Source organism: Vitis vinifera, chromosome 5, assembly GCF_030704535.1.
Source record: "Vitis vinifera cultivar Pinot Noir 40024 chromosome 5, ASM3070453v1".
Lineage (NCBI taxonomy): Eukaryota > Viridiplantae > Streptophyta > Magnoliopsida > Vitales > Vitaceae > Vitis > Vitis vinifera.
This window is the reverse complement of record NC_081809.1, coordinates 25175754-25203552: the sequence shown is the minus strand read 5'-3', so window position 1 is coordinate 25203552 and position 27799 is coordinate 25175754. Positions and strand designations below refer to the sequence as shown.

General features: G+C 37.4%; 1 protein-coding gene across 11 annotated transcripts; it reads right to left on the bottom strand.

The window, feature by feature from the left end:
- Nucleotides 1-1065: 1065 nt before the first annotated feature.
- LOC100242314 (uncharacterized) lies at nucleotides 1066-26249 on the bottom strand. 11 transcript variants are annotated; one of them, XR_009465764.1, is made up of 15 exons: nucleotides 26000-26249; nucleotides 23799-23986; nucleotides 23643-23703; nucleotides 23435-23483; nucleotides 22262-22316; nucleotides 22099-22186; nucleotides 20280-20398; nucleotides 18257-18382; nucleotides 16029-16122; nucleotides 8192-8346; nucleotides 4061-4165; nucleotides 2849-3437; nucleotides 2261-2363; nucleotides 1595-1721; nucleotides 1066-1500 (listed from the first exon to the last, which is right to left on the bottom strand). XR_009465764.1 is itself a non-coding variant. In XM_059737181.1 (12 exons), exons 1-11 carry the CDS (start codon nucleotides 26199-26201, stop codon nucleotides 4106-4108), a joined length of 1197 nt encoding a protein of 398 aa, XP_059593164.1. In that variant the 5' UTR covers nucleotides 26202-26249; the 3' UTR covers nucleotides 2019-3437; nucleotides 4061-4105. The 11 variants fall into 11 exon arrangements, 3 of the variants coding, with proteins under 3 accessions (XP_059593164.1, XP_010646499.1, XP_059593165.1); XR_785166.3 differs by having other exon boundaries at nucleotides 3101-3437; XR_785165.3 differs by lacking the exon at nucleotides 2849-3437 and having other exon boundaries at nucleotides 1066-1248; nucleotides 1337-1500.
- Between the last annotated feature and the right edge of the window lie 1550 nt (nucleotides 26250-27799).

Here is a 27799-nt window from a genome sequence, read left to right as displayed (position 1 = left end):
ATAAGATATTACTTTTCTTGAATCCTATTATGAATCACCCTCAACACTATTGTATGACTTTTCCATCCGTGTGTATACTAACTATAATACCATCACTTGTTTTTTCCATTTTTTCTCGAATCTATCCGGATAGCTTTTGAGAAGATTGAACTCAAGGTTCATCTTGCATGATTAAATTTCATTTTTTTTTTAACTTTTATATTTGGCTCATCCAACAAAGTCAAAATTAAATAATAAGTTTTAAGTTATCTCATTGAATTTCATATTTTTTAAAACTTTTATTTTAGGTTCATCCAACAAAATAAAAAATAAAATAAAATAATAAGTTTTAAGTGACCAATTTTAATAAAATTTGTCTGCAATAATCTTAAATTATTAAATATTAAATTTACTATTTTATGGTCCGTTTGGCTGTGAGTTGCAATTAATGGAAGTTTTGTCTTTAAAAAAAGAATTGAAATACAAAGAATTTATTTAATATCATTCTACATTTCAAATTCTTGGCAGTTCATGTAAAAAGGAAACTAAATAAATTAAATTAGAAAATGGCGAAAACAATTTTCAAATTACATCTTAAGCTCTATTTGGAAAGTATTTTCAAAAAAAAAAATTATCTCTATGTTTTATAAAAGAAAAACTGTCTGTAACCTAAAATTATTATTAATTATTTTTCATATTATTAAATATGTTTTAAAAATAACTTTTATGTATAATGTTTTTATTTTAAATCATTCTCCATATTAATATAATTATTTTTAAAATAGCCCTAAAAAAACAAAGTGAAAACAACTAAAAAAAATTAAAAATTATTTTTTGTTTTTAAAAACATGAATATGCTTTTTTACTTTAAAGAAAAAGAAATATTATTTTATACTTTCTGATTTTCAAACCTGTTTTCTGATGACATTTTCAAAAAATGTTCTCAAAAATCAATTTTTAAAAATAATTCTTAAAAATAGTTGTAAGTTGTTTTGGGGGAAAAAATCTATTTAGGAAAGATGAAAAATGATTTTCTCTGACTTATTTTTTTGTGAAAATATCATACACTTATGTACAATACAAAAATTCTCAAAATCTTTTCCATAATTTCAATTGCTGCTTAGAACAACCTATTTTCATACAAACATTGTTTTCTGTTAAAAGTTTGTTAAACATGTTTTCTAAATTAGAAAAAATGTTTCCTAATCTCAAGAAGAGAAAATTGCTTTTCATCAGTGTGGTACCCACATAGCATTTGGGCAGCCTGCTCTGCAAATAAAACAAGGCAAATACAATCCAGATTCAGCAGGAAGTCCAGCTTTCCATCATGAAAAAATTAAGACCATCATAGACTAACCGGAAATGGTGGTGGTTGTGGTGGCAACCCAGCAGGTGGTGGTGATTCATTGTCAGAGGCATGAGTGCTAGTCCTATTTGCAGAGAGGTGGTGTTTGGTGGTTAGAGGTGGAAGCTGAGTGGTGGTCCTGGTGGCGGCGGCGCGAGGCAGCCTTGCTGCTGCTGCTGAGTGATATGAAGAATGGTGGTGTAAGAGGTGGTGGTGACAATGAAATGACTAGGTGAATGTGGGATTGCAGTGTTGAGTATGCATACTTACCAAATATGCAGAAGGTACAGATTATAGTGCCTGTGGTGATGATGGAGAGCCTCAAAAGCACTCTGATTCCAGCTGTGTGCTAGAAAGCCTACAATTAAAAGCAGCATTCCTATAAAAGGAACATACCCTAAATAAACAAAACAGAATTAGATGACACTGAATGAAGAATCTAGTCTTAACCAGAAAGACAAAAGGAAAATGGTAAAAGAAGACCAAGGAAGACAATGTAGAGTTGGTGTTCATCAGGGATAAAAGAAACAACACTGGGAATGGCATTAGGACCAATGAGAGCGTGCGCAACAAGAGTCGAATTAATGCTAGTTAAAGGCATTGAAAAGGAGACAATGGCAGAAAACATACAAGCTGGGGGAGGGGGTGTTCATGTCGCTGACACCATGATTGTTACAGCACACAAAGGAACAGCTTTTAATGGGTCAAGGACAGTAGCATTGCATTGCATTGGAAGTATATTCCACACGTTATAAACATAGGTAACATATAAATCATCAAACCATTCATCATTTCCAAGTTGATCCCAAAAGACCATAGCAAAAAGTGCAGCATTGAGAAGATAACAGATAGATTTCCTGCTTATAATATATTCATCATCATAAATAGTGGAGGAAACAGAGCAGGAGAGGTTGTAAAATTCCTTGTGAATCATACCCTATAAGTGGATGAAGCCAGTAGAGTCAAACTGTTGAGCAAATTCCATGCTTCCAGCCCTTAAGTGACCATCCTCCATGTACAGCTCTAGAAATCCAATAAACTGCAACATGACAAAGAAGCACATAGTAAAAAATGAAAGCTTTGACCACTAACCACATCAAATGCTAAGCTCCATTTGTTCAAAAGGAAGTTCAATCCCAACAGGAAACTCATATTCTAGTCGGTTGCCCATCTCAAACAAGTTGGTTTTATGCCTAGGTGATGGCAGCTAAAACTTGTTTCCTAGAATCATCTCAAAATTATATAATGTTGCATGTCAGTCAAAAGGAAAATTTTCTGATAAAATTTGATCAAATGGTATACAAAAATTTTTCCAAGCCTGAAGCAAAAAACCAGCATGCTTGTTCCTATCTACTGCAGCTGTTGTATTGTATTCTCCAATGAAATGATTTCCAAGACAGAAATTTGTTGATACCCAATTTGCACTCTCTATGTGGACCTATACACCTCTGCCACATATTCCAATGTGACATGTTTGATCGTCAGTAATATGCAGCCATGTGTATCAGAGGACTCTTGACTCACATTACACATGTCTTGCATCTCTCTGCATGCACACATTGACATTGACAAGTCCCATGTTAGGCTGGAAGGCACACTTGGAATGGGTGGCAACCTGTGATGGATGCTGAGGTATTGCACCTTCACCTTCCAATTGGGAAGATACTTGCTAAGTGAGATATCACTAATTCACTTAACAAGAAGTCCATTTTCCAAAATCTATCATGAACAAATCAAGACTATCATAGACTTATGGGAAATGGTGGTGGCAACAACCGAGCAGGTGGTGCTGATTCGTCGTCAGAAGTGTGAGTGCTAGTACTTGTTCGCGGAGAGTGTGGTGGTAAGTGGTTAGAGGTGGAAGCTAGTGGTGGTGGTGGTGGTGGTGGTGGTGCTGCTGCTGCTGCTGCTGGGTGATATGAAGGATGGTGGGGATGGGGGTGAGGGTGCTGGTGGCACAGAAATGACTAGTTGGTGAATGTGGGATTGATGGAGTGTTGAACAAGCATTCTTTCCAAATATGCACGAGAAGGTACAGATTAGTGGCTGTGGTGATGATGGAGCCTCAAAGCACTTTGATTCCAGCCATGTGCTAGAATTAAATGCAGCATGCCTACAAAAGGAACATATCCTAAATTAACATAGCACAATAAGATGACAATGAATGAAGAATATCATCTTAACCAGAAAGACAAAAGGAAAAGGATAAAAGCAGACCAATGAAGAAGTAGAGTTAGTGTGCATCAGGAATCAAAGAAACAAGACTGGGAATGGCATTAGGACCAATGATAGTGTGTGCAACAAGAGTTGAATTTATGCAAGTTAAAGGACTGAAAAGGAGACAATGACAAAACATACAAGCGGGATTCATGTTGCTGACCCCATGACTGGTACGACACAAAGGAATAGCTTATAATGGGTCAAGGACAGTAGCATTGCATTGCAAGTATATTGCAAATGTTATAAACCTGGGTAACATATAAATCATCAAATCCATCATAATTTCCAAGTTGATATCAAAAGAAGAGGGCAAAAGTGCAGCATCAGGAGGATAAAAAGGTAGATTTCCTACTTATGATATGTTCTCAATCATGAAAACATTAAGAAAAAGGACAAAGGATGTAAAAGTGATGTATTGAAAAAATGGAAAGGCACATTTCGTGCCTATAATATGCTCTTCATCATGAGTAGTGGAGGAAACAGAGCAGAAGAGGTAAAATTCCTTGTGAATCATACCCCTGTAAGTCAATGAAGCCAGTACAGTCAAATTGTTGAGCAAATTCAATGCTTCCAGCCCCTTAAGTGACCATCTTCCATGTATGGCTCGAGAAATCCAATGAACTGCAACACAACAAAGAAGCACATAGTCAAAATGAAAGCTTTATCAGTGACCACTAACCACATTAAATGCTAGGCTCCATTGGTTCAAAAGGAAGCTCAATCCCAACAGAAAACTCATATTTTAGTTGGTTGCCCGTTTTATGCCTAACTGATGACAGCCAAAACTTATTTCACAGGGAATCATTTCAAATTATATAATGTTGCACATCAATCAAAAGGAAAATTTTCAGATAAAAGTTGGTTAAATAGTTTACAACACTTTTCCAAGCCTAAAGCAAAAAACCAGCATGCTTGTTCTTATCTAAAGCAGCTGTTGTATTCTGTTCTCCAATGAAATGATTTCCAATACAACAAATTGTTGATACCCATTTGTGTGCTCTATGTATACACCTCCACATATTCCAATATGAAATGTTGGATCACCAGTAATATGCTGCCATGTGTATCAAAAGACTCTCCACTCACACATTACACGTGTCTTCCATTGCTGCATGCGTATACTAAGCCGCATGTCAGGTTGGAATGCAAGCTTAGCATGAATGCCAACCTCCACCTTAGTGGATGCTTGCCTGTGACAGATGCCAAGGGATTGGACGATCACTTTCCAATTGAGAAAATACTTGCTAAGTGAGATGTCACTCTTTTACTTGCATGAAGAGGGAAGGATTAACCCCTTTAAACTTATGAAAGTGATCTCACAAGGTTGGATGACTTACATCCTCACAAGGTAATGTCAACCAAACCTCACATGTAAGGTTGACATAGCTTGCTCCCATGCAAGGTGGCGTCAACCTCACCTTTTCACCCTTCATATGAGTGTTGTCAACACACACCTCTCATTTCATGAAAGACCAAGGGGTTGGGGGTGGGGGGGAAACAAGCATCACCCATGACCTCTTCAATAAGTCAATTGGTCTCTCCACACTCCCTCGAAGACATCCCACTTAGGGCATGGCACCTTGATGCTATACATTAGCCGAAGTTGGGAGTAAAGCTCATAACGTCCTATATGGACTCGGTGCATCTTGGAGTAGGTTTAGCCCTCCCACCATTGAGTTCTTAGGACAAGTTGAAGGCCTTGGTTTAGTGGATAGAGTTAGAGGCACATCGAGGTGGGATAGATCGTGCATGCATTGAACTTATTTTGATTAATTTGCGAGGGCATGTCTCCACTAAGGACCTATTAGCATCCAATGTCAAATGGCATCATGAGCATAAAGATGTTGGCACAAGAGCTAGTTGATACAAGTATGTGGAGGCCTCTCATTGGTCAGGCCTCACCAACCAATGAGGTTTAACCTCAGGCTTCTGTATAAAGTGTTCAAAGGTTCATTTGTAAAAAAGAAGAAGAAGAAGAGGACTAAGACCACTCTTGGTTTAAGATCCCTAAAACCCCCTCCACGGGTCCCTTTAAAGTGTTCGTTGATGCTTGGTCCCCAATTAGGGACTACTGTCACTCACTCCCCCCACTCTCCTCTTAGTTTGCTCCACTCACCCTCAAACCTTGACAACTCACCGTCCTTTTGGTTCACCTCCTATCATACTAAGAAACCTCCATCAACACAAATAAAGCTACAAAATGGGCCATTGGATCATGTTGAATGACAACTTGCAACCGCATTAACCTTGAGACATTCTTCAGGGTGCTCCAAAAGACCCCATTCCTAACCTAAGCTCAAGGTGAGCAACACAAGCACAGGTTAGAAGTCATGATGATAAATTCCATTGGGACCATTGAAGTATGTATTAAAAATAATCATCCTTTTTTCTTTAGGCAAATGAGGAAATATATTAAAAGCACCTAAGAGGAGGAGGAACCTAGTACACATGAAGTATACAATAAACACCCTGTGTAGGTGAGAAGGACCAAAAAAAAAAACCCTCCCCTTCCCTTAAGTTTAGCCAATCTACAAAATCTATCATAATTACTTTGTGGCCCATTATGTACACCCTAGCTCAATTCACAAAAGTATACAAAAAAATGAAAATTGATTTCTTGGTTGGATTGCTCAACATCATTAAAAGACTTCTTGTTCCTTTCCTTTCAAAAAGTCCAAAACGAGCACAAGGGGATGACCCTCTAGGACATTAGAGGTTGCATTCAATCAAATGGTTTGACATAAGACTAGTCCATCTATAGTTGTTCCGTTTGTCTATCTATAGTTGTACAATGGCAACTCATTTGAAACCAAGATGTCATGCCTTTATCTTACATTATTTGGGAGAATCTTGTAGTGACTAAACAAGCAAATTGGTTAAAAAAAATAGTCATAAGCTATGATAAATACTAATTGTATTGTACCTAACAAGTAATATTAAATATAACATAGAACACTATAATGGGACCAGGTTTGGTTGCATTATTGAAAGCCTCGACTCAAGGCCAGCCCAAGATAAGGCCACCTTGGAATTTCCAACTCAAGTGCAAATGAATCATTCAAATCAAGTGGGTGGGTGCAATGGGCCTGAAGGCATGCAATACAGAACCAAGCCATGTCTTGTAAAGTGAAGACTGGGTGTAAATTGGGATCACAGCAGGCCCATCTTTCAGTAAGGTTATATCATTCCAACCAGATCAGTTGTGGAAGCCTTTCAAAACCCAACAACTAGAGTGTTTCATTATGTGTATGTGTTGTGAAAAAACAATTGATTACCTATTTCTCCATTGCCAGTGGTTTTGACCCTTTGGCATAGGTTATTTCAATTGGCAGAGCTTGGTTAGGACCCCCTAGTACTGTAGAAGATTTGATGATTATCATCTTTCCTGGTTTTGGAGGTAGTGTCAGGAGTAGGGTCCTGTGGTTAATGGTCATACTTTTATTCTAAGGGTGATATGGCTAGAGAGAAATTTCAGGATTTCTAAGGACAGATGCAGAGCCTCAGACTCCTAATGGAACTCAGTCTTTTTTTTTTTTTTTTCTCTCCTCTCTTTTTTTACTGCAGCATCTCCAGTGTTTTATGGAATTTCAATGAGCCTGATTTGTTTGGATAAAGACCGATGGAGTGTTTTGGATGAAGCTTTTTACAAATCTGTTGGATGGGGACTGATCACGGGAATTTTGAAGACCTAACCCTAGTGAGTTCAACAGCCACAACAACATTTAGGTTGAGGAAAGTCTCCACAACATGGATAAATTTGAGTTTCTTAAGGAAAGAGAGGCATATCAAACTTGGTATCATTTGCATACCTTCCATGTAATTCGTGCACCCCTCGCTTTTTGATTGGCGCTTTTTATATATCATTGTTTGCCTATGAAAAAAGAGACTAATATCAGATTTACATTCTTTGGTGTGTAAAGCTAGACTGGGCAAGAGCTTTCGGGAGCTTTGAGTGCTCCCATGTAGACAGTTGACATATAATTTAGATGAACGAATATCTCATGGATGAAATATTCAGTTATCCCAACGATGGGAAATGGTGACATTCTCCAGACAATAAAAGTCAAGAATGAGGGTGACACAGTGATTGCGAAGAAGATGGTCCTGCACCTATCTTACTTTAAATGCAACAGGAACATGTGGCTGCAAACATTATGGAGGGACTTTGAGGGCACTAAGGGTTCTTGGATCTCCCAATCAGCTAATCACAGTGCAGATAGTTTGGCTAAGCAAGGCGCATCTCATTTAGGATTATTTGCAAGGGATTTTCTACCACCATAACTAGTGTTATTAGGTTTTCTCATACTTTCTTTTTCATTTTTTCTGTTCCAGTCTACGACTCCTCTTTGAAGGATAGCTCATCCTTCCTTTTATACCATATCATTCACTTTCTATGAAATGAAGAGTGTGCTTCCAATCAACAAAAAAAGAACATCCTATTTTTTTATCAGAAACAATAAAATAGTGTATATTGATAAATAAAAAAAAATAGTAAGAAAAGGATGAGGGACCCCACAAAATACAAGAATCTGATCAAAATTCAACAAATCTTGAGTGCACAACAGACCCATTTTCAAACATACATATTTCAGTCACATATATACCATCCTTGTTTACAAATATAAACACATATGATAGTATAAATACCTTAGTTCCATCTTGAGACCAACGTGCTCCATAACCATCAGCAACCCTTATCTCAAACACAGCCCCATGTGGTGGAACAATATGCATATTCAACCAGCAACAATTAGCAATAACACGAGTGATGGCATCCATTGCAAGTTGATTTTTATTAGAATCTGAATAGAGCAAAGAAAAGGAACGTGATGATCAGTCAATGACATTATAACGCAAGGATCTCACATAAAATCTTTTTTTTTTTTTTTGATAAGTGAGCACAAATTGTAATAAAGGGCAAAACCGCCACAAAGCATACAAAGAGTATACAACGCAGCCACACCCAAAAAACAAAAGAAACAAGCAGCCTCACCGGCCCTTAAGTAGCCGCTAGCCACTCCAAAAAGACTAAAAGCGAAGAGGACTCCTCTCCCATGTACACTCTAACCCAACTCCACAAGTTACAAACAAAATAATTTTTGAGTTTCTGTATGTCTAAAGAACCCCCTCTAAAGGCTAATCTATTTCTTTCCTTCCATACCGTCCAAAAAATACACAACGGGATGGAATACCAGATTTATTTCATCTTTCTCCCCACAAAAGAGCCCCTCCAACTAAGTAACACCTCTATGACTGTCTCTGGGAACACCCAATGAACCCCAAACAAAGCAAGGACAATTTCCCAGAGGACCCTAGCCACTCTACAATGTAAAAGAATGTGATTTACATTTTCCTCTTCACAACCACACAAAAAACAGCAATTAGGAAACTATCACCCTCGTTTTTTAAGCCTATCCAATGTGAGGATCTTCCCCCACGTAGCTTCCCAAGCAAAAAAGATTGTTGGGACCTTGTCCACCCAAATGCATCTAACCGGGAAGGCGAGGGTATTGGGAGCAGCCAGCAGGTTGTAAGCATGTTTGACTCCAAAGGGGCCTTGACCCCCACCTCTCCAAACCACCAAGTCCTCTTCTTGGGAGATCTTGAAGTCCCTCATCATGTTAAACAAAGCTTCTATTAAATCTAGCTCCCAATCATTAGAATCTCTAGCAAATCTGAGATTCCAACCCCCTTGACCGAGGCTAGAGTCCCACACCTCATTGATCGTTGCATTCCTATGCACCGCCAAGGCAAATAACTGAGGAAAAATTCTGGACAGCGCCTCATTACTGCACCAATGATCAGTCCAAAATTTTACCTTAGTCCCCTTACCCACCTTAAACATTATGTTATCCCAACACCAATTTGCCTCCTTCAAAATCTCCTTCCACACCCCCACTCCAAACGCCCCACGAGCTTCATTAGTCCGCCAACCAAAGCCTTCTTGACCATACTTCACCCCAATCACTTTTTTCCAAAGAATGTCCTCTTCAAAGGCAAACCTCCAAATCCACTTACCCAACAAGGCTTTGTTAAGGAGATCAATCTTCCGTATACCTAGCCCTCTTCTCCTTTTGAGTGCACACCACCTCCCAATTGATTAGGTGGATTTTCCTTTTCATTCTTCCCCCTCCCCAAAGAAAGTCTCTTTGTAACTTTTCAAGCCTTCTTGCCACTAGCTTAGGCATTCGGAAAAAGGACAATTGATAAATAGGAATGCTAGCCAAAGTGCTCTTGATGAGGGTAATTCTCCCGCCCTTAGAAATGTATTGTCTTTTCCAAAGGGCTAATCTTCTCCTCATTCTTTCTTCCACCCCATCCCACATAGATATGGCCTTGTGGTGGGCTCCAAGGGGCAACCCCAGATAAACTGAAGGAAGAGCCCTCACTTTACACCCAAGCTCCACTGCCTTTCCTCAATTTCTTCAATCTCCCCAATAGCGATTAATTCGCTTTTAGCTAGGTTTATTCTTAGCCCAGAAGCCTCCTCAAACCAAGTCAAAATCCAGCTTAAGGAGGTTAGATACTCTTTCCTAGCTTCACAAAAGATGATTGTGTCATCAGCAAAGAGTAGATGAGAGACATCCATCTCCATCCTCCCTCTACCCCGAAAGCTACAACCTGAGATGAACCCCCCCACGACAACCCTTCTTATGAGTGCACTTAGCACTTCCATACCCAGGACAAAAAGATAAGGAGATAGAGGATCTCCTTGATGCAGCCCCTTGGAACTCGAGAAGAAGCCTACTGGCACCCCATTGACCATGATAGAAAATTTGGCAGTTGAAATGCACCACCAAATCCACTCCATCCACCGAGGCCCAAAACCCATCTTTTGCAAGACCTTCATGAGGAAATTCCAGTTAATACTATCGTAGGCTTTTTCAATGTCCAATTTGCAAATCAGCCCCTTCTCCTTACGCTTTTGCCAGAAGTTGATCACCTCATTAGCTATAAGCGAGGCATCCAAAATCTGTCTGCCCCTCATAAAGGCGTTCTGGTCCATTGAAACCACCTTTCCTAGGACTTCTTCAGCCTATTTGCCAACACCTTGGTCAAGAGTTTGTACAGTCCCCCTAATAGGCTGATAAGTCAAAAGTCCCCAAGGTCCTCAACTCCCCCTTTCTTTGGAATAAGGACCAGGAAAGTGGTGTTGAGACTTTTGGCAAAAGATTTTTGCACAAAAAACTCCTTGAACAGATCCACAATCTCCTCCTTCACAAAGTCCCAACAGAATTGCCAAAAGACCACTGTAAACCCATCCGGCCTAGGAGCTTTGTCGCCATTCATGTCCAACAGGGCAGAGTGGATCTCTTCCTCAGTGAATGGCACCTCCAAGCCTTCAGCTTCACTGGAATTTAGACTTTGGAGGTGCAGCCCCTCAATATCCGCTTTCCAGCCTGGCTCTTCAGTGAGTAGTTGTTGAAAATTTTGCACAATCCCCTCTCTCACCTCCTGCTCCTCAATCCCCCACACCTCGTTGATTTTAATTCTGTCTAGGGAATTGTTTCTACAGTGAGCATTGGCCATCCAGTGGAAGAATCCTGTATTCTTGTCCCCTTCCTTCAGCCACAACTCCCTCGACACTTGTCGCCAGTAGGTTTCTTCCAACAGAACCCACTTTTTGAAGGTTTCCTTAGCTTCCTTTTTCATTTCCGTTTCACTTACTGAGAGGCTCCTTTCACTTTCCACCCTATCCCAGAGCTCGACCTGCTGGAGAGCCAAGTTTTTGTTAACTTCCAGTCTTCCAAACACATCCCTATTCCAGTTTTTGATTTTCTGTTTCAGCACCTTCAGCTTAGAGGCCAATCTAAAACTGGCCTTCCCACTCACCTCAGTCCCCTGCCACCATTCCCGAAGAAGGTCCTTAAACCCATCCACTTTCAGCCACATGTTTTCAAACCTAAACGGAGAGGGGCCTCGTCTTAACCCTCCACCTTTCAGCAAAATGGGAAAGTGGTCAGAAGTGGGCCTCAGCAGCCTGCTTTGAACAACCCCATAGAATTTATCAAGCCAGTTCTGGGTCACAAGGTATCTATCCAGTCTAGCCCAAGATTGGTTGTTCCTACCCTCACTCCAGGAAAACACACCACCTTGCAGCGGAAGATCTAGAAGCTCTAACTCATCTACAACCTGGGCAAATCTTCTCATTGCACCACTTATCCTTCCCTGACTGCTCCTTTCTCTTTGGGAGAGGATGACATTAAAATCGCCCCCTAAACACCAAGGATCATCCCAGATGCCTCTAATTGCCTCTAGCTCTTCCCAAAAAGCCTCCCTGTCCTCCCTAGAGAACGGCCCATAAACTCCTGTGAAAATCCAGACGAACTCATCTTCCACATTCTTGAGCCTACAGGAGATAGAGAAGTGTCCCACCTCCATCTCAAGCACCTCCAGGGTTCTTTTATCCCAACAGATCAAAATTCCACCCGCAGAACCATGAGCATCCATGGCACCCCAGTCTAGGAACCTCCCAGAGCCTAGACTCCTCACCACACCCTTAGACATTGATTGAATTTTTGTCTCCTGGAGACAAAACAAGTCCACCCTTTGATTCCTAATCATGGCCTTAATCACCTTTCTTTTGGAGTTATCATTAGCTTCCCGCACATTCCAACTTAGCAACCTTAACTTCATTAAATTTCCAACATCCGGTCCCCTCTTTCTTGTGTACCACTCTTTTGCTTCTTCCCCCCTCGTAATTAATGGAGCATTCTAGTCTTTTCAATTCTCTTTCAAATTTCGATTTGTCCAGACGAACTTTACTATGGACTCTTTCCCTTCTTTTCCTGATCTTGACCAAGAAGTCCAAAATGTCCTTCTCCAAGCCTTTTGTCGAAAACCCCTGGAACTTGCTGAATCTGGCCAGTTCACTATCTTCCCAATTGACCTCCTCCCATCCTCTAGCTTCCTGTGGCACTGTACGGACCAAACATAGTTCCTCTCCACATTCTCCATTGCTGCCATTATTAGCCTCCATCAACTCCCAACTAGTTACAACCCCCTGCTCTATAGACCCTAGGCCATTGACAATGCAGCACTGAGATTCCCTCTGGGCTACCTCCTAACCAACCCCAGAAAAGTCGTAATACTCTCCCAAAGGAGTCCGACCAGAAATAGAAGAGGGAGAAGAAAAGATAACAGGAACCAACAATCCAAAAGGGCTAGAGGCGGTCCCATACCTCAGAGCTTCCTCCAATAAGACGCCGTTAGTCTTCGAAATCTCCACAGAACATGGTTCCTCCTCCTCTTGCTTACTCAAGTCATCTTTCAACCAGAAAGAGGAGATGCCAGCATCTGGGCCCTTCAGAAGGCATGGGCTAGTCCATACCAGGGGGTGGGCCTCACTAGAAGGGGCTAAACCCTTAGCACCAGGCAAAAGCGGGCCTCGACAATTCAGCCCAAACACCATTAAAGGCTCCTTGGCCTTGGCCCACCCCAAATCCTTCCTAGGCAACGGCCCAATAAAAAGCAACCCAGCCGACCCAGAGCAAGACGGCCCAGCCTCAAGACTAGCTAGGTCAGGCCCAGAAGACCCAGAGGCCAAGTCAGAGCTCCAAGGGGACTGGGCGAGGCCCGTCCCACTCGGCCCACCCAAGCGAAGCTCCACAGGTTGCCCCGACCCGCAAGTCTGTCCCTGTGTCCCATCGACAAGCTACGACAGAGCCTCGAGCCTAGTGACACTGCCCTTCTCCATCACGCGCTTACTCGCGTGTGCATGAGCCTCACCCCCAACCTCGCCTACTACTGCAGTCTTCACCCTTCTCAACCCTGTCGGCCCCACTTTCAAAACTGGCCTAACCTCCCACTAGAGGGTTAACGCGTAGCAGAAATCTTCAATCCATATTTCCACCACATTAGGTAACTCGTCTCCATTCATCTTTACCAGAATCCGTGCCCACTGCAGCTCCTCTAGCTTCTCTGTTTAGGAGTCGACTGCAAGGAACCCCCCACACTCCTCCCCTATCCTTCTCAGAATGGTCTGATCCCATAAGAAAACGGGTAGACCCACAATTCGCACCCATGCCTAACGCCTTTTTTCCCCTTCTGACATGCACCCCGTCTCGGGACTCCATTTTTCCAGGCGAAGAAAGATCCCCCCTACCGAAATGCTTTTGAGGCTTAGGACATTCTCAGCTTCTGCCAATAGTTCAAATTCTAGCAGAATCTTACCCCTCTCTAGTTTTGCAATACCTAAGTTGCCCTTCAAACCCCAAGCTTTTGCCAAGAGGGTCCCCCAGCTCTTCAGGTCATCCCCCCTCCCTGATTTAGGGTTCCAAGACCCAACCAAACAATGACCCAATTTGTTCAAGTTTCGGCTTATCTCTTTCTCTCTGACCGCCACCTTGATCACTGCTCTTCCTTTGCTCATCGGTTGTTTGATTACTTCCACAAAGGTTTTCGTCATAATAGGCTTCAGCAGCATCACTTCGTCCTTCTGACCCTCCTTCCCTTCCTTATCGATACCCAAACGCCGTAGCGTATCCACCATTGAAGTCCAGCCCCTCACTGCTCCTCTCCCTTTGGGGATAAAAATGCTGAAATTTTTGTTCTCCAGGTCCACAACTCCTAATCTAATGAAGCACCCACCTTTGTTTTCATCGCGTACCATAGAATAGGCCCTCCCATTTTCCTTCCAATTTCTTCCCCATTTTCCAACACTCGTGTCCTTACTGCAATGGACCAGACCTTCAAGAAAAAGCCCTAGGCTCTCTGGTCCCATTCTTATCCACGACGAGATCCCTCTTTTCCTCTCCACAATCATAGCTTGCATTTTGCCCTTCTTTTCTTCTACCTCAATCTCAAAAGTTTTCGATTCCACACTAAATCTGCCCTTTCTTGAGCTATCCTGAGGCCCCGAGAGGACAGCTCCCTCTACACTCTCACTCAGGCTCGAAAGCCCTCTCTCTTCTCCATCGCTCCCATTCAGACGCAGAAACCCTCTCTCTCCTCCATCGCTTTCCCTCAAACGTAGAAGCCCTCGCTCTTCTCCATCGCTTTCCCTCAGGCGCAGACACCCTCGCTCTCCTCCATTGCACTCGGTCTCCCTCACTCTAGCTTTCTCTCTCTCTCTCTCTCTTTCTCTCTCTCTTCCATCGATTTTTCCTTTCAAAGATAAAAACAGTTTTTTGATCTCACATAAAATCTTTGTTATAAGAATATGATAAACACGAATAAAATCAAGATTCTATATGAAGTGACCTAATTTTTTCCATGATAAGAACTCATTTTCCTCATCTCCAAAGGACCTACCACATTACTACCTTTAACAAATTTACATATCCTAACCATTTTAATCAATTGGCTACAACAATTTATTACAGAAAAAGATCAAACAAGTTGACAGGTTACCTATAAGAGGTAATTCTCAAAGATAATATTTTTATATACCTATCTACATGGCATCGAGATCAAAGGCAGATGCACCAGCTTTCTAATGTACAGGCTGGAGTCCTCACTAAGCAATCTAGAATCTCATTGCCCTCCAGCCCCTAGAATATACCATGGCATATACTACAACACAAAACTTCCAGAGCAGTTCCCTCGTATTTAGAATATAAAATGGCCACCCTCTGTAGGTACCAACTGCCTTCCCAAATTACCAAAAATCACTGCATGCACTCTGGCTACTAATGAAAATATGTAGCCCCTCCAAATTAGAAAATAACATCTCCAAGTTAATATTTGGCATAAAAAAATCACACAACTTTTTTAAAGTACTCAATGTAATTGTAGTTAATGTCACAAGGGCTAAACTTCAACACAGATTTTCCACCTTTGTGTGGCACAAAATACTTAGTCCACCAACTCTAGGATTGGAATCATAAACTTATGGAGTCCTGGTGCATGAAGATAATTTATTTTAAATAATTTTTAATTTTCGTGGTCTATTTTTTTTAGATTTCCTACTCTATAAGTTTCTTATTCATTTTCGTATTGTCATTAGATAATTAAGTCAATTATTTCATGATTCTTTTCCTATTTCTTTTAGGAATTAGGTTTATAAATACATTGTTTTAGTTAAGGCTTAGGGGGTCTTGGTATTAATTAATTGGACTTAAGAAGAACATAAATGCCTAGTTCTTGGTATTTTCTTTAAGAAGATTAGCAAGTTCTAAAAGATGACGGCTTTCATTACTACTCATCTATCTCCTTGCACGGATGCTGTGTCACAAACACAAAGGCCAAAATTTTAATTTTATTTTATTTTATTTTTTTTTTTTTTTGAAAACCTCATGAAAGCTATATTCAAACATAAATATTGTAAAAAGGAAATTTTCTTTTCTGCAAACACAGGAGAGAGGAAACAATTGCATGTGAATGCCATCAAATTCCTTTCTCTTCACAAAGCATGGTTGTTGAGCAAACTAATAGAATACCGTACACAAATGCACTGTCACATCATGAGAAAAATTAATTAACAAATAAATAAATTAAAAACAGATTGAGCATAATGAAGATTTAAATTCAAACAGGTGCTCACCACTTCCATCAAAATTGCCCCAAAACTTTTGGCTACTCCTATTGACATGCTTTGCCAAGGCCCTGGCTCCGTCAGTCAAAGTACAGCTTTCAACCTCAAGACAAGAAATGAAAATTTCACAATCAAGCATCACAAAATTTTGTTGTGCTCCTGCAACAGTTGAGGACATGGACATAAAAACTTCCAAAAGGAAATGAAAAAAACACAACAGAATTGTCAGAATAAAATGTTTTCTCCAATAAAGTAAGAAAATTTATTAAGGAGAAAAGGGTCAAAGGAATTGAACATACATGTGAAGGATGAGGGCCAAAGGCCAACTCATGTAATGTATATACAAAGGCCATGTAAGGACAGAAGCTAGGAGCATAAAGACCAGAAATCTACCAAATACATGAAGTGACACCCATAGCAAGATAATGAGGGGGGAAACAAGAAAAAAGAACTACAAAAATGCTTTTCTTGATCACTCTAACAAGCAAAAGATATTAATATTGACACATAACTCAAAAGTAGCATAAATGAAAGCAACCAGAAATGGGAGGACCTATCAAGTATACCCAAGTCACAATTCATACTAGATAAACTTCCTTCTTGGAGCTCTCACCATCCATTTTAAAGGACATGTCTAATAGGATCAAGACAAAATCTGATTGAGTCGGAAACTGGAAAAAATTCAAAGGATTTTCTTTGGGGAGGGGGAACTCTTGAAAATAACCCTCACTTGGTGAATTGGACCAAAGTTTGTTTGCCAAGGAAGGAAGGAGGGTTGGACTTTCAGAATCTTTTTGTCTTAAACAAGGCTCTCCTAGGCAAGTGGTGTCAAAGGTTTGTGTTAGAAAGGAAGTCCTTGTGGGGTGCCTTATAAAGTAGGATTTATTTTATTGTGGGTACTGGAAGAAGGGTAAGATTTTAAAGGGACATTTGGTGTTATCTATAGGTACCTCTAAGGACACTTGTATTTTATTGTGGGTACTGGAAGAAGGGTAAGATTTTAGAGGGACATTTGGTGTTTGCTATAGGTACCTTTAAGGACACTTGGGTAGCAGATGTACAGGAGTAGGCTGATGCTGGGGGGGCATTAGAACCCGTGTTTCTCAAGAAACCTCCATGATTGGGGGTTGGATTGTATTGAAGCATTCTTTTTGAGATTATAAGGAAAATCAATGAAAAGAATGTAGATGATAGAATAGCGTGGATGGCCATGAAGGGAGGCAAATTTTTAATTAAATCTTTTTATTCTAATCTTTCAAGGAAGTTTAGAAGGCGGATGTTATTTGGAATTCATGGGCTCTAAGAAAAGTAAGTCTTTTTGTTTGGGAACCAACTTGGAAAGGGATCTTACCTATGGACAATATGAAGAGGTGAGGTTGGAGTTTGGTGAATAGATGTTTTAAGTGTAAAGGTGAGGAGGAATCTAGTGAGCACATCCTCCTCCACTACTCCAAGGCAAGATTATTATGGCAGCTGGTCATCTCCTCATTAGGAGTCATATTGGTGTTGCAATCCTCAGTTAAAGCAACATTATTAAGTTGGTAGGGTCGTTTCATCAGAAAGATGAGGAAGAAAGCATAGAACGTTGCTCCTCTATGTTTGTTTGTTTTAGACATTTGAAAAGAGAGAAATAGAAGGGTATTTAAAAATGTTGAGTAATCAAATCAAGAGCTTAAATCCTCTTTTATCTATAACTATTGATAGTGGACCAAAGGGAGCTTAGAGATTAGGTCCACATCCATGTTTGATTTTGTTGATTGGTTAGGCTGCAGGTAAGGGGACGGAGTATTTTTTGTTTACTGTTTTCTTGTTCTTTGCTTTGTTGCACACGTGTATACTCCCTATGTACTTTGTGCTGCCATTTTTGGGCATTTATTACTGTATTACTCTTTTGCCTACTAGAAAAAAAATCTGATTTGGTTGGTTTTCAATTGAAATATGCTACACAAGAGACATCTGGCTAACCCAGATTTTCCAGCATGTGTTATGAATGTGGGGAAGAAATGGAAGCATAGCTTCACATCTTTCTATCTGAACAAGAATAGTTCTCCTATTGATAACCAGCATAAAGGTATAGCTTCATAATCATTCCTATTTTGTTTTCTTTTTATTATATTAAAAACTATATTAACCTGTTCAAGTGTATATAATTGACAAAGTGAAGGGATTTCTAATTACAATGCAGAACTATTTACATAGAGCAAACAAACAAGTCATTCATCATGTCATTGTCTTACATTTGGCTTATGAGGTGACATAAATGATGAGAGAAGAGTGGATCTTGGTGGAGGAAGTGCCTCTGGAATTGTTCCTACAGTATGCATAAAACCTAGAAGCCTTTGAACTCCCCCATAACTCAATCCCTGAAACATTAAAACAGTTGGGAAATATTGACAAAACACTACAAGCTTATAACAAAAGCAGATATAACATTGAATATTGAACAAAACAGCTCACTCTATGACAGAACAAAGAGCACCCAGTACAAGTACAGTAGGCCGGAGAACTGCCATATCCAGCAAGAACACAATATCATATACATCATATCCAAGTATCTATCAAAAAAAAAAAAAATACATCATATCCAAGTGTGTGTATATATATATATATATATATATGAGATTGACGATTAAAATGGTGCATCTTTTTTTTTCTTTTATAAAATTTAGCATAGCTTGACATAAGAAGTTTCAGTTCAAATTTGCATTAGAGTCCATCATTTCCATAACTTTTTAACCTTTTTCTATTAACATTAGCATGTATCCTCATATGTGATGAAATTCAAATCGACAGATCCAGCTGCTAAAGTATACTCCTTATACCAGTTCAAAAGGTAGTTTGCTCAATTATATCCAGTGTTGGATAAAATTTGCATGACACTGAAGTTCATTAACTGAATGTTACAAGGGTTATCATATCCTTGAGTAACTCAATTATATCCTTGAGTAATTTACCAAATTGACCCAAGGATACAAAATAAGGTCTAATGGGATGGTTTGTTATAAATCATAATACAATAAGGTACACAATTCACCTTGATAAAACTTTTAGAGGACCTTTGAGATTCAGCTTGGTTGAGTTTGTAGCCATTCTGGATTATTACTAATCAATTCCTGACCTCGTTATGAACATTTTGATGAAATTTCAGAACTTGGTTTCTGATTTGAGCATGAGAGGAAGTAATGCAGCTCCAAATCCATATCCATGTTGTGGAACATGAGTGTAGACATGATCCATACCCCTACAATAGAGATTCTATTTATTTTGTTAAACGCATTTGAAGATTTGAGGTAATGTTGCCTGGTTCTAAAGATGGACTGTTAGCTACAAATGGGCTTGCACCGATAACTACAAATGCCAGTTTCAGTAATTAAAGATGCAAGTTCACTTTCATATTCACATCATCCATTTTTTGGGCTTTTGCCTGCAGACCATATGTTAGTATTTATACAGATTAAGAATTGCATCTCCTAATTAGAACATCAGCAGGCCTATCGCATTGTGTTTTTGCTTGCCCTAGTCTCGCATTGCAGTACAATGTTACATTATATTATATGTATATATATATATATATATATATATATATATATTTGATAGGTAAAGAGTAGTAGTATACATAAAAAAGAGGAGACGTCAAAAAAAGTATACAGGAAGTGTATAGTAAAAGCCTAAAGGTTCATCCCAGAGGGAGAGAGAAAGAAGTAAAAAAACATCACCTGCCCTTACTTTGAACCTAAACAATCAATTAAGCTAACAAGAGAATTAGGGCTCATATCTATAGATACCCTAAACCAAGACCACAAATTACATACAAAAGAATTTTTCAATCTTTGGATCAATAACTCCTCATTGTCAAACGCTAACAAGTTCCTTTCCTTCCACACTGTCCAAAATATACATAAAGGGGTCACTTGCCAAGCCTTTTTCTGAGTTTTACCCACAAAAAACTCATGTCACCCAAAAAGAGTTTCTTTCACTAAGTAGGAGAGAACCCAAGATGCCCCAAAGAGGGAAAAAAGCAAATGTCAAAAGGCAGATGTTACATTATATTATATTATGCATTTTATTCCTCCTAATCATTATTGCATAAATATGCAAAATTACCCATCCTTCTCCACACTATTTCAAAATATTACAGAACAAAGTCATATTTGTAACCATGGAGTCAGGGAACCATTTCCTTTTAAAAGAAAAAAAAAATGAATTTATTCAAGAGATTAAACATATATACAACACAAGCAAGGAAATAAACACACTCACAAATAATATGTAGGCTAAAAAAATGTAGGGCTGAGCAGCTGGTTTTGCAACACATATTGCAAGGACGCCATTGGACCTTTCCTTCTCTTTTGTGTAAAACTTCCTATAGATTTGCACACCTGAAGATTTTGCATGCCCACAATTTTTAGACTGAATCAAGCCAAGTCAAGAAATCACCAGTCATCAACATTTTTTTCTTCAATAATCATCTCATTTGACTTGAAGTAGACGACTAAAAAAATCAACTCTATAGGAAGTCACAACTGAAATAAATATGGTTCAAGCAAACTTCTCTACTTTAAAACAAGCATGCTTAGAGCAAAGATTAGGCATGAGACTACACTCATTTCATAAAAGGAAAAAAAAATGATTTTTTCTATTTTTTAAGCAAGGTTTGAAATATCGGTATTTGGATTTTACGGATATATCGAAAATATCGGTGGATATTTTGACAAAAATATCAGTAAAACAAAAATTATTTAAAATTCATGGAAATATTTGGAAAAACTCCAAAAAATGATAAAATAAATAAAAATACATATGTTAAAGTTATTTTTTAAGTGTAATTGACATAGGTATGGTTAAAGAGAAAAATATCAGTAGGTAAGGATATGTCGATATTAATAATTTATTATTTATCTAATCACATTAATTTAATTTATAAAATATTTGAACATTTTTTTTTTTTTTATATTTTAGTATTTTTTGAATAAATTTATATTTTTAATATTTTAAAATAAAAACATTCAAAATTAAATAAAATTAAAAGGATAAATATAAAAATTTAAAACTGAAGTGATAATAACTTTTTAAAATAGGATTAATGAGATAATGATAGTACATTTAATACTAAAACTATAATTTATTTTAACTCAAATGCAGTCAATAATGTAAAATAAACGATGATGCATATATGAAATTTTGATATTTAATTATCATATAAATGATATTAAAAAATTACTTGTTAAGAAAATTATAATGGTGGTTTTTATATATTTATTAATTAAATAAATAAATTTTAAAATAACATAATTAGAATTAATTTATTTTTCTTTCAATAATGAACTTTAACATATTTATTATGTATATATATTAACAAAAGAGAAGATGGCCCAATGGTAACCAAGCTTGAACCCAAGCCTTTTGGCCTGGGTTCGAATCTTGGCATTAGCAGATAGGCTAAAAACAATTGAAATTTGAGCTTGGCGCATGTGAAAAATTGAAATGGAGGGGCGTGTTGATTGGAGGACGGGCTGGCCAAGCGCGCGTTGACTGGAGGCGGGTGGTGTTTGACTTCCCGAAATATCGGGAAATTTCCTAAAAAATCAGTAGAAATGTCAATATTTTGGCAAAATTCCAAAAAAAATCGCCAATTTTTCGACCGATCAATAATCGGTATGAAATGTCATATCAGCTTTGTCCAATAAGCGAAATTTCACCGATATTTTGACAAAAAATCGCGACATTCCAAACCTTGTTTTTAAGTAATGGTTGTTTTCATTATGATAGGCTCTTATGCCACAAGTACTTGTGCTATTTCTTAGCCATCCTCAACTCCTTTTCAATTTACTTTAAGTTAGATTAGTTCATATGTGTGTATGTCTATTCTTCAATTGCAAGGCTTGTGCTATTTCTCAAACATCCTAGACTATTCCAAAAAATTGGTTCGGTTACACTAATGTGTGTGTTTGTGTGTGTCACCATAAACAAGCAAACATATTTCTAGCACTATGACAGAGGCATTTACTTTGCTCTTTGTGATCATTTCAATTTCCAAAAAGTAGTAACATAAGGAACTGTCAAAACATAAGCTCAATACCTTCCTCAATGGTTTTTACTCCAGGAAGGACTTCTGCAAGACCCTCTGATTCCAACAACTGAGAAAATGAAGCATACCGACGAACATCCTGCAATTAATGAATTACAGAACCAATTCCAAGGAAAGAAAGCATCTACAGATAAATTATGAAGCTTGCTATCACCTGAACTTCAAGCACCAAACATTTGTTGAAGAGAATCAAAGCTCCTGATCCAATTCTGCAGCCAAAATGATGAGAGAGAGTCAGAAAAATAGAAAGAAACTCCAATAAATACTGCATTTGGAAAAAATTAAGAATTTGAAACAGAAGGTTCAAATTTGGCACCCTTTGGACAGGATTGACTAGCAAAATCAGACCACCAGGAGAATAATTCAAAATATTCTCAAGCCCACAGCAGAACTGGTTGGTCCCCGACAGCAAGCATGATGTCACATGATCAAGTCCAAGTTGACTGTTATGGTATAGTCAAGCCCATACCAAATTATCCCATATTGTGTCTTTTGAGCAATCAATTTTCCTAAAAGCTTAAATTGTTTTAAGTAGTAGCCCTAACAATAGGCCAACCACAATGTATATCAAGCACATTTAGGGTAGTCTTTTTTGGGTTTGCACGTTTAGGGTGGTCTTTTTTGGGCTTGCACATTTAGGGTTACAGTCAGGCTTAATAAATTAAGGGAAATTAACATATGGTGAGATTTGAACTCATCTCCTCCCACTAAACTAAGGCTTTGATACCAAATTGAACAACCTATTTTCCTAGAAGTTTAAATTGTTAGGTAGTAGGTTCACACTGTACATCAAGCACATTTAGGTTAGCTCTAATGCTATTCAAAGGAAACAGGAAGCTGACAAAACTACAAGGTTTACTTTTTTTAATTCATTTTTATAGGTGACTAGATTATATTTACTATATTCAAACATAGCAGAGGTGTTGAAGAATAAAGTTATAATAATGAGAGGAGATTGGGTCTCGATGCCTTTAAAGGCATTCCACTCAATGTTATTTAGCTCAATTGGCATTTGGTTTGTAAATCAAAACAGTTGGACAACAATGTAGGAGATTAGTCCGGAATTGAGGAGATATCACCTATGTATATCCTTAAATAGACTAAACCTTTGATCAATGTCTTGTATTTTGTGGGGACGACCCCCTCATCCTTCTCATGTACTTTTTATCACAATTAATACACCTTTTGTTTCTAATTAAAAAAAAAGACACTAGCACTTGATACAAACACGCGTTGTCCCCCAAACTCAAAATAAGGAAAAACAAGTAAAAAAAAAATTAAACATGTAACATTCCATCTATACAAAGTAAATGACAATATGCTATACCGATTGTAATCCCCAACAGCACACCTTCCTTCAATTATCTTTAGGCCATCTACAAATATGTCAAATTAAAAGAAAGAATAAGCTTCAACTGAATAGAAGATAACTAAGAAGCGATTAACAAATAAACTTAAAATGTTTTACTTATAATAAAGACACAAAATCAAACTCTAGGAATGCATGGATATTCATAGCATAAGCACAACAATACCTTTCAGTTGCGAAAAGAAAGGCTCCTGAACATGAAGTTCAAAATCTATAGTCTTCAAAATCTGATGATGTAAAATGGTTATTTTGTTGTCACACTAGAAGACTCCACCTACAAAATCAAATCCAGATAGAATAACAACATTCGTTAAAATTTTACATTTACTAATTCCAAGCCCTTATCCACAACCAATTTATTCCACTCTTCTTTCTGCTTCAAGGAGCTGTCTTCATGGATCAATGCCATTGTGCTATATATCTCCCAAAAGGCTCCAGAAATTATAGATCGATACAAAGCAGCCGATAAGCGCTTGTACAAAGGGTATGGAGGAACACCCTCAAAAGAATCTGCACAATTTGTATAAGGAGAATGACATCATCCTCAAACATAATGAAATAAACTTTTTTTTTTTTTGATAAATAAAGAGATTGTATTAAAAAACCACCAAATCAGTGTCTTAAATTACAAGACAGAAAAACACCCCTCACACCCTAGCAGAACGCCAAGGTCCGAGGAGCAGCCCTACCCACACCCTTAACGGGTTGCCACCCAACCAATAAAATCAACTAAGGTCGAGGGACCATCTTTTATAGACAACTTCGTCTCTGACCAAAGAAAATAAACAAAAGAAGACTAAGCCTTTGAATTGACAGCTCTTCTTCCTCAAAAGCAACTTTTTTCCTTGCCTTCCAAACCGTCCAAAAGAGGCACAAAGGACTTGCTCTCCAAACACCCTTCCTCTTCTTACCCACTAAAGTCCCCTTCCACCCCGAAAGCATCTCCTTAACAGTGGCTGGCATCACCCAACTGCACCCTGAACATATGGAAAAGCAACACCCTTGCCTTTTCACAATGGAGCAAAACGTGATTCTATTGATTCTTCGTGCCTTTGACAAAGGTAACATCTGTTCGCTAGAGCCCATCCTCTCTTTTGAAGTTGATCCAAGGTAAGGGCCTTCCCCCAAGTTGCTTCCCACCCAAAAAAAACTCACTCTAGGCTGCACCGCTTATTAACATGAATCACAAACAAAAGTTCCATTTAACAGATTAACAGGAGCCATATGCTCCACAAGATCACTATTTGAGACAACCAGATTCCAGAAATGCATACATGTGTGTTTGCACTCTCCAAACGGTAAACATGCAAGCCACATGCCCTGGACTGCACTAATATGTAATGTATGCATAATATGTATTTATGTCCACATCTTCAAGTAGCATATACGCAAGCATACATAACATATCTGTTTATATGCGTAGCTATCATATGTGTGTGTGTATGTATGTACAAATGTAGCTACTACATGTGTATTCGTGTACATACTACATGTGCAGTTGCCTATACTGTCAAGTTGCATGAAAGCACAAAAACATGCATCCAGTATCTGCAAACAAGGAGAGCTAAGTACATGATGCATTCATGCAATCAAACTTCATAAAATCGTCAAAAAACCAACAAAGCTACATTACCATAGCCAGGTATAGGAAGGTTATCAATACCCAGAATCCCATGAGTTACATTTAAAGTCACAGATAAGCCTCATTTTGCAGGTTGGGCACGAAGATTTAATTTGAATTCAAAAGATGTTCTACTAAGGAGTTATTTGATTCAAATGAAAGTTGCCCCAATGAAAATCAATATGAGGGTGGGTGGACATAGTTAGAAAATGGCATAATTTAAAAAATTTATTAAGGTTAAAAACTAATGCTCGTTTTGGTGGATGAAAATCAAGGCAAACAAAAAGCAATTAATTCTCTGCATCACATTTTTATGCTCATTTGGACTGTCTTGAGAAAAAATGAAAAAACCTCACCTCAACTAAGCTACATAACTTGACAATAAAGAATATAAGGTTCAAAAGTTATTAAGCTTAAAGGCACAATGATCCTTTTGGTTGCTGAGAAACCGGCTTTTTGGTTTCTCTTGAGAAAATGAGGCAACATCGGATGCTAAAACAAACTAAGGTTCTGTTTGGCAACATTTTTTCAAATTCTTAACCTATTCTCCATCTATCCAGTTGTTTTTCAGAACACTACTAAAACACCACATAGAAAATCATTTTGTGTTTTCAACACACCACATAGAAAACCATTTTGGGTTTTCAATAAAGTTTCCAAACAGACCCTAAATTTCTTAATCATATTCTTAGCCTGTTTTGGTTTTCCTCGAAGAAACGAAAAGGAAAATGTGACAAAAATAATAATAACTCGCCTCAAACTAACCAAAGCAGTTGGAAATCCAAACAATGTCCTATCTAACCCCCAAAATTTCATTTCTTTGTTTTTCCATTCCACGTTTTCCGAGCAACCAAATAGAAGCAAGAAAATTTCGGAACTGATGGTTCGAATATATAATTTACCGGTAGAAATTGAAGTAGGATCGGTGAGGTGGTCGTCCTTGAGGAGGGCAGAGCAGTAGTCCTTGGACAACCCTAGATCGATTTCAAGAGTTCCGTTGACAGAAGAATAAAGTGTGTACTTCACCAGCTCTTCTACACAGTTTGCGAGGTCCACCGGCGGCCGTGCCGGAGACGGTGGCCCTTCCACTTTCTTCGTTTCCATATTTCCTGCAGTTGACTACTCCTTTTTTAGAGAATAATTTTTAAAAACAAAATAAAATAGAAAACGGTTCATGGAGTACAAATAGAAGTTATGTCCACGTGCCTTGCACGTGTAACCAACCTAGTAATTTAAAAGAAAAAAAACCATAAAATAAAAATAAAATGAACTTCATCTCTTTTTTCTTATTCTCTATCCATCAACCAATACCATTTCATAAATCACATATGATGTTTTTGAATTATACATTTATTTAATTTATTTTTTAAAAATTATTAAGGGAATATTTTAAATAATAATAATTTATATTTACATCCCCCTTATTTATGTACCCACTTTAAAATTTAATTTTATTAACACATCTACCTAAAATTATATATATATACCCATAATACTATCCTCGATGTTTTTTTCGGCATTTACTTTTTTCTTCCTTATTCTCCATACTTTTTTTCAAACTTATTTACTAAGAGAAAACTATTTAAGATGAGTTCAAAACTTAGTAGGTGTTTAGTAAGCCAACTTAATAACTTAAAAATGACTTAATAACTTAATTTAAGTCATTATATAAATTAAGTATATTTGGTAAAATAACTTAATGGTATTTATCTTTTTTACCTCCATTTATTTTAATAACCCTCACAATCTCTTTTACTACTTCACAGCTTTCATTGTTACTCAACTTTCTTTGTCTTATTTATAATTTATATAGATAAATATGTAAATTTGATAATTTAGAATAATTTTTAAATTAATTTTATTTAAAAACCTTAATACTTAAATTTAAAATTAAGTAATAAGTTTTAAATCAATAATTTACGTATAATTTAATTTAAAATCAATTTAAATTATTAAGTAATAAACATTAAGTTTTACTAAATACCCTCTTATTCCAACCATTTTTCATACATTTTTTTATTACACACACAAATGTTTAATTTGTACCACAAAAGTTTTAGGGCTTAGAATTTATATAAATTTTGATAAAAATTTGTTGTAAAAATGGTTACTATAAACGCTTAAAAGTAACCAAAATACCCTTAAAAGTAAGAATTATTGGACATTGTATATTTCGATATTTCGCAACTATATTTTTAAATAAAGGATTTTGTTTAATGTTTCTTGTTGAGAAAATAATAATAAGAGGGTAGTTTAGGTATATTGAAAAATTTTAAACAAATGCCTTGACAAGATTAATATTTTAAATTAGATGTATAAATATAGTGGATGTGTAGAGAGAATTCATTCATGAAATTATAAATTCTCTTACAAATAAAAATAAGTATGTTCTTTAATATTGAAAATTACTCATGTAGCCTTGTTATCACATTTTTACTCTTAAACATTGTATCCAAAAAGTATTTCATTTGAGGCAGATATTAAAAATTCATTATCAAATAATTTTATCTAAAAAATTTATATTTAATATTTTAAAAAATAAAATTTATTTTTTCCAAATTTATATTCTCAATATTCTTTGCAATTTTCGAAATTTATCTATTTATATATATATATATATATATATATATATAATATTTAAAAATGTAAAATATATAAAATTTAATATTCAAGTAAATGAATTATATTTAAACAAATTCTTA